Source organism: Leptopilina heterotoma, unplaced genomic scaffold (genome assembly GCF_015476425.1).
Source record: "Leptopilina heterotoma isolate Lh14 unplaced genomic scaffold, ASM1547642v1 Lhet_24, whole genome shotgun sequence".
Taxonomy (NCBI): Eukaryota; Metazoa; Arthropoda; class Insecta; order Hymenoptera; family Figitidae; genus Leptopilina; species Leptopilina heterotoma.
The window spans coordinates 4,335,632-4,343,399 of NW_025110956.1; the positions used below are offsets into that span (position 1 = coordinate 4,335,632).

General features: G+C 26.1%; 1 protein-coding gene across 1 annotated transcript; it reads left to right on the forward strand.

The window, feature by feature from the left end:
* Window positions 1-3,714: 3,714 nt before the first annotated feature.
* LOC122502843 (26S proteasome non-ATPase regulatory subunit 7) lies at window positions 3,715-7,285 on the forward strand. The gene is made up of 5 exons (XM_043613132.1): window positions 3,715-4,214; window positions 4,383-4,475; window positions 4,603-4,781; window positions 6,456-6,659; window positions 6,751-7,285. Exons 1-5 carry the CDS (start codon window positions 4,040-4,042, stop codon window positions 7,054-7,056), a joined length of 957 nt encoding a protein of 318 aa, XP_043469067.1. The 5' UTR covers window positions 3,715-4,039; the 3' UTR covers window positions 7,057-7,285.
* Window positions 7,286-7,768: the final 483 nt, after the last annotated feature.

Here is a 7,768-nt window from a genome sequence, read left to right on the forward strand (position 1 = left end):
AATGTAGCATGTATAAAGAAACCTAACAGTCTAAATCGAAAATTTACATTTTATGCTCGAAAAAAAGTAAATTTCGCCAGAAGAAAATGTTGAATAAAGTCCACACGTGACTGACAATTCTTCACTCTATTAAGCACAAATTCTACCACTATAGCACCAATTTTATCAATATTTGAACTAAATTAACAATATTCAACTCGTCAGCACTCTATTTTCTAACAAAAGACACAAACAATCACGGAAATATTAAAGAAAAGAAGATTTGAAAACAATATTTACAAGTGACAATGAAACTGTAAGTTTGCGAGGTTAGAACTGTGGCAAAACTGAGTTTGCTCAAATTGTTATATTCACCGAATTAATCCTTGGAATCACACGTCCATTTGTGTTCTTAATCACGAAAAACTAACTTTGTGAAAAATATTTACAACAATAATAAGATTTACAGGTCGACTTGACAAGAAACTTTTCACGAAATGTGAAACTACTTCGCGTTCTTCACCGTATTTAGTAACAAGCACTGCTGCCAACCTAATTCGATAAATTGTAAAATTCCCTTCCTTTTCACGCTGATACCAACATAAAAGGAATTCATTCAGTCGTTTATAAAAAATATAATTTAAAAGTTATTTAAATACTGCTAAATAATAAAAATATTAATTTCTGAATGTAATAATATAAATAAAAATAAAAAGCATATAAAAATTAATTCTAACTAAGTGGAATATTTTATTTTTACTTTCAAATTGGTATGGATTTTAAAAACGCGCCAAAATTACTAAAATGTTTACACTCTGAAGTTAACTTTCTATTAAATCAGTTGAAAATTCGTTTCTTTGAAAAGTTTCTATTAACGGATTTCTAAGAATTCGACCAAAATTTCCGTTACCTTGAAAAATTATTCTAACAAAAAATTATTTTCCAACAATCTACATACATTTGATAAGTTAATTATAATGTACACATTTACAAATTGCAATAATTTTTTTTTTATTTTCAGCTGAGAATTAATATTTTGACTCGAAAATTTACAAATTTTTTTTTACTTGAAAACGAGCGAATTCTTCTACTGGTACTATTTACTGTGAATTCTCGGAAAAATTCTACTTTTTTAACACCGATTTTGTCAATAATTATTGAACTAATTTTACGATATTCAAGGTATTGGTACCTGATTTTGTAAGAAAAGACACAAACAATAGGAAAATAATGAAGAAAAAAAATTGAAAACGAAATCTGCAAGTGACAATGAACTCTAAGTTAGAATCAGGGGCGGATCTGTAAAAATCGAGTTTGTTCGAAATATCATATTTACCGAATCAATCCTTGAAATTATACGATTGTGTAAATTATTTTCTTGTAAAAACTAACTTTTTGGAAAATATTTACGACTGTAATGAAATTTTACGTGTGGACACGACGAGCGACTTCATCGCACTGATTGCGCCAAAACTATTCTCGCTACACTGTGAATATATGATATACAACAATGTTGCCAACCTAAAGTAATAAATAAAGCGCCAAATTTTCTTTACGATGTATAGCCTGAAGTTAGCTTACTAAAAATTTAACAGAAAATTCGTTTTTTCCGAAAATTTGTCATTACTTTGCGTGAAATAGACAATTTAATTAGAGTTATTTTTACAGAAAGAAAAAAATTTCACGAATTGCAAAATAATTTCCTCTTTCATGTATTAATAAACACATTCTAACCGAATTATTATACTAATAACAAAAAATTCGTAAATGGAAAATTTATCACTGTAACAAAAAAATTCAAAATGGCGGACACACGTATTTCGTGTCGTGTGAAATCTTGTTGAAGTTATCAAGAAATTGAATCGAAATTATTCATCATCTATGCTAATTTAGATATTTTTAGCTCAAAAGTATAACTTCTATTCTAAAATGTTTCATTTTTTCAATTGAAAATGAGAAAATTTTACTATTAGAAAAGATGATGTCAAGTGAACGCTTGACCAAAAATTCTCTTTGTTAGGAAAAAGTTTTACAATTTTGGAAATAATTTTACGAATCAGGGCTCAAAATTTACGCTTTATAATACTTTGGCTTCATATTTCGTAACAAAGTCTCTAGAACTTTGGAAAGAATAAAGAAAAAAAAGATTTGAAAGTAATATCGGCAAGTGACAATGAACTCTAAGTTAGAGAGGTTAGAATTGCGTGAAAAAATGTGTTCGAAATGTTATATTTACCGAATCAATCCTTGCGATCTCACGTTTATTTATATTATTAGTTGCGAGTAAACTAATTTCATGAGAAATAATTACGGTAATACCAAAATTTACTTGTCTAGACTGTGAGAAACGCTTCTCGACTGAGCGACGCAGCCGCAACTTTGCCTTCTCGTTCTAGTAACAAGCAATGCTACCAACCTAATTCGACAAATTATAAAATTCCCTATCTCCCCTCACTAATACCAACACAACATAATTAAATGCAGAATCTTATGGAAATTTTGAAATTATTTTTGGAAAAATAAAGAAAACTAGTATTAAAAAGTATTGATATAAATTAAAATAATGAAAAAGAAAGAAAATAATTATACTTTCATAAGTTGTAAATCGTTTCATTGAGGATATATCAATTTTCTACTTTTGCACTGAAACTTTTTTACTTTTGAAATAAAATGTTATTAATTTTTAAAAGTCTAAAATTATTCTTTTCACTCAAAAATTACAGTTGTTAACCCAGAATAATTAAATTTTACTGCAAATTAATTTGGAAAAAAGTAATTGCTCCATTGTTCATGCCCCCTAATTATAATGTAGAAATTTTATTACTTTAAAACTGATTTTACCAATTGATGCTACAAATTTACAAAATGCAACACCTTTGTTCTCTATTCTGTAACAAGTGGCACAAAATTATTGTAAATAATTAACAAAACAAAAAGTTAAAAAAAGTGTTTGCAAGTGACAATGAATTCTAAGTTTAAAGGTACACTCTCACCTCACTGCCTGCCTGCCTGCGCAGGCAGGCGCCATAAGAGTGAGAGAGAAAAAACATTTAATTTGAATTTTCTTACTCTCTTACTCCTATGTGTTACCATGTCAACCTGCAGGCAGGCAGGCAGGCAGTAGGAGCTGTGCTAGCGCCTTAAGAGGTTAGAATTGTATCGAAATCAAGTTTGATCAAAATGTTATATTATTTTACCGACTCAATCCTTGAGATCACACGTTTATTTCTATTGTTAATCACATATAAATTAACTTAGTAAAAAATATTTAAACTATTAATAAAATTTATGTGTCAACACGACGAGATTCTCTTCTCGAATGCACCACTCTTCGCTCTTGTCACTGTTTAGTAACAAGCAGTGTTGCCAACTCAAAATATCTACTCAATGTGAAAAAATTAAATTTAATTACTCTTAAAAAATATAGTTTTAAATCAATTAAAATCATAGATAAGAAACAAAAATACTCGTTTTAAAAGTAATTGTATTCGTAATAAAAAATTTTAATTTCAAATATATAAAAAATATTTTATTTTCATTTTTTAATTATTCCAAATTTGAATAAATGCGCCAAATTCCAAAAAGGTGGTCACACTGAATTTAGTTTTTTACCTCAGGCTGGAGTCCCATGACAGCGTTTTGCGTTGCGTTTTGTAACTAGGCAATGAGTGCAAATATAGCAAACATATATTTTCATCTCTCTCACACTCATGGCCTAGTTACAAAACGCAACGCAATACGCTGCCATGGGACTCCACCCTCAGGAATTTTAATAATAATTTTATTTAATTATTAATTTTCCTTTGAAAACTTAATGAATATTAAAAAATTGATTGTTTTACTTTCCTTTTATTCAATATTCACATAACTATCACGTAAATTCTGCTTTTTCTAAAATAAAGAAAACATTTCCACAGCGATTCTAACCTCAAAATTCCCATATATGTCAGGAAAACGATAACTTCATTGACTAATGACTACGTCATCGTCAGCGTCATAGAATACACAAACCGTTTGCGAAAACTCCAATTTCATCAATTGTTCCACAAATTGTTCAAAAATGCCGAGTCAAGAAGTACTCACGACAAAAGTTGTCGTTCACCCCTTAGTTTTACTAAGTGTGGTGGACCATTTTAATCGAATGGGAAAAATTGGCAATCAAAAAAGAGTCGTCGGTGTACTTTTAGGTTGTTGGCGAGCAAAAGGTGTCTTGGATGTCTCCAACAGTTTTGCAGGTTAGAATTTATTTTTGTCTCTTGTCTTTAATTTTTTAATGATTCAGTAATCTATTTTAACTTTTAAGTAAATTAATTCCAAGTTTAGTTTTTATGTAATTTTATTTTAAAAAATTCTGGTTAATCAGAAGAAGGAAGGAGAGGTTGTTATAAATTGATTGTTTTTAGTTCCTTTCGATGAGGATGACAAGGATAAATCTGTATGGTTTTTGGATCATGACTATCTTGAAAACATGTTCGGAATGTTTAAAAAAGTTAATGGTAAGTTTGTTTATTTTAATGTTTGAAATCCATAGATTTCATCTAATTGATTAAAATAATTGACTAAATTTTTTAGGGAGAAGTGGATTTTTTATCTGTTGTACTAATTGTCGTATTTATTTTTCAGCTCGTGAAAAAGTCGTTGGATGGTATCACACTGGTCCTAAATTGCATCAAAATGATGTAGCAATTAATGAACTTATCCGAAGGTATTGTCCAAATTCCGTTTTGGTGATTATTGACGCTAAACCAAAGGATCTTGGTCTTCCGACAGAAGCTTATCAGGCTGTCGAAGAAGTTCACGACGTAAGATTACTTTAACTTTTTAATAAATTTTAAATTTTGCTTGTTTTCTGACTCTAAAATCGAATTAAATTCTGTCGATAAAGTTGAAAACGTTTTAAGTCAAAAATTAATGGAAAAAAAATAGTTTCCACACAAAAGATATTAAAATTTTTTTTTTACAATTTTGCTTTTTAAAATAATTGACAAGTAAAATTTGTAAATAATTTTTGAAGCGAAAAATCTCTATATTAATAATCGTTGTATTCTAATAATCTGTTCGCAGTTTGAAGTTAGTTAAACTTTTTTAATAATTTTTTTTTTAATATTTAAAATTTAATGTATCGAAAATCATCGAATTGTTGCAAAGAATTTTATCAAAAAATTTGACAATAATAGAATTCCTTCGAAGAATTTTATTATTTAGGAAAATAATTGTTTTTTTAAAATTGTTGAAAATTCTAATTCAATTCTTTTTGAAGAATATCTTTAAATTTTTTTTTAAATAATGGAGTTTCTTTAATAATTTTAATTAAAATTTTTGAAATAATTGCATTTTATAAACAATTTTTTTTTAAGTTTTTAAAATAATTTTGTTGCTTAATAATTAAAATTGAACATTTAATTATTGAATTTTATTAAAATTTTAGAAAAGAATTAATTTCTTTTGAAAAATTGAATTTTTGCAATTAATTTTACTTTTTATAAATATAATTGAATTGTTTCGAAGGATTTATTAAAAGTTTAGAAAATAATTGAATTCTTTAGAGAAATTTTTTAAAAATTGTATTAAAAATAATTGAATTTTTTTAAACAATCTATTAAAATTTTAAAAAATAATTGAATTCTATTGAAATTTTTTATACCGAATTAAGAAAAAAATTGAATCCTTCCGTGAAATTGTTTTGAAAATAATTGAATTTTGTCGAAAAATATTATTAAAAACTAAAAAAAATTGAATTTTTTCATTAAATTTTATTAAAATTGTATTAAAAATAATTGAATTTTTGCAAATAATTTTATTATTTATAAATAAAATTCAATTGCTTCGAAGGATTTGTTTAAATTTTAGGAAATGATTGAATTTTTCGAAATATTTTATAACTAATTAAGAAAATTAAATAAATTCTTAGGTGACATTTTTTTGGAAAATAATTGAATTTTTGCAAAGATTTTATAACGAATTAAGAAAAAAATTGAATTCTTTCGTAAATTCTTTTTTAAAATAATTAAATTTTTGCAAACATTTTTACTATTTAAAAAATGAATTGAATTGTTTCGAAGGATTTATTAAAATTTTAGAAAATATTTGCATTCGTTCGTGAAATTTTATTAAAATTTTGTTTAAAAATAATTGAATGTATGCAAAAAATTTACTATTTATAAAAATAATTAAATTTTTTGGAAGAATGTTATCATTTGTTAAAATAATTGAATTCTTGCGATGAATTTTATTAAAATTTTTGAAATTAATAAACAAGAATAATAATTAATTAGAAAAGTAGTTGATATTTGATCTTTTTTAAAGTTAGAATCTGAAAATTAATCAAAAATTCATATTTGAGATTAAATGATTTTGTAATTTGTTCAATTATAAATATAAATGTAAACGTTGTGAACTTCATCATTGTATGAAATTAAATTACTGAAAATAGATTGAAAAGAGAAGAGGAAAATAATTTTTAAAATTTTGTTCAGGATGGATCTCCAACCTCAAAAACTTTTGAGCACATCCCCAGCGAAATTGGAGCCGAAGAAGCAGAGGAAGTTGGAGTAGAACATTTACTCAGAGATATTAAGGACACGACTGTTGGCACTCTTAGTCAAAGGATCACGAATCAACTTCTTGGTTTGAAGGGACTTCATGGTCAAATAAGAGAAATTAGAGATTATCTTATTCAGGTTCGAATACAAAAGTTTCTTTTTAATATTTATACAAAATTTTTCATTCTATTTTCCAAAAGAGAAATTCAAATTCAAAAATTGATTCCAGGTAGGAAATGGTAAATTACCAATTAATCATCAAATAGTATATCAGCTTCAAGATATTTTCAATCTTCTTCCCGACATGACACAAACTTCTTTTGTTGACTCACTCTATGTAAAAACAAACGATCAGATGCTCGTCGTTTATTTAGCTGCCTTAGTAAGATCAATTATTGCTTTGCATAATCTTATAAATAATAAGTTAACAAATCGTGACGCCGAGAAGAAAGAAACCGATAAGAAGGACGTGAAAAAGGACGAGAAAAAGGAAGACGAAAAGAAGGACGAAAAGGAGAAAACAAAAGTGAAGTGAAATTAATTGTTTTTGTATTTAATAAAAAAAAACTCCCCGATTTCTCGTACAATCGGAAATGTCTCTAAAATCATGAACAATTTAAAGTCAATCACTTTTTAAAAAGCAGTATATAATTGGAAAAAAGGTGTTCCTTAAAGAAATTAAAATCAGATAAAACAAGAAGTTTAAATAATTTTGGAAAGTGGAAATTATTTACAGGTAAAGTACATAAAAAACGAAATTAATATTATTTCTTTATTTACAAATTGTGCTTTAAAATGTTTCAATACAAGAGAAAATAATGGAATAGCTCAGAAATGAGCAATTAAATTTTTTTACTCTAACTTTCTACTTCATGAATTATTTTAAATTTTTGTCACTTTTATTTAATATTAGTTAATTAATTCGTAGCTTTGTGTTATTTAACAAGGCTTGTTTTTCATTTATAAGTCACACTGTTAACACGTTGACTCACCCTAAGACTTTGCAAAACTGTTTTTCTATCTAAAAACATCTATTATCGATTTTTAATGCGGTAATGTACAAGATTAAAATGTATTTTATAAAGAGAAAAAAGTTTTCTTGAAAAATAATCCTTCATTAACAAAACTGTATCTTTTTTTTAATAATTTTCCTTACATTTACTTTCAGTTATAACAATCTATAATAATATTTTATATTATTATAATATTATAATTCTTATCGTTAAATTTAATTTTTGAATAATTTC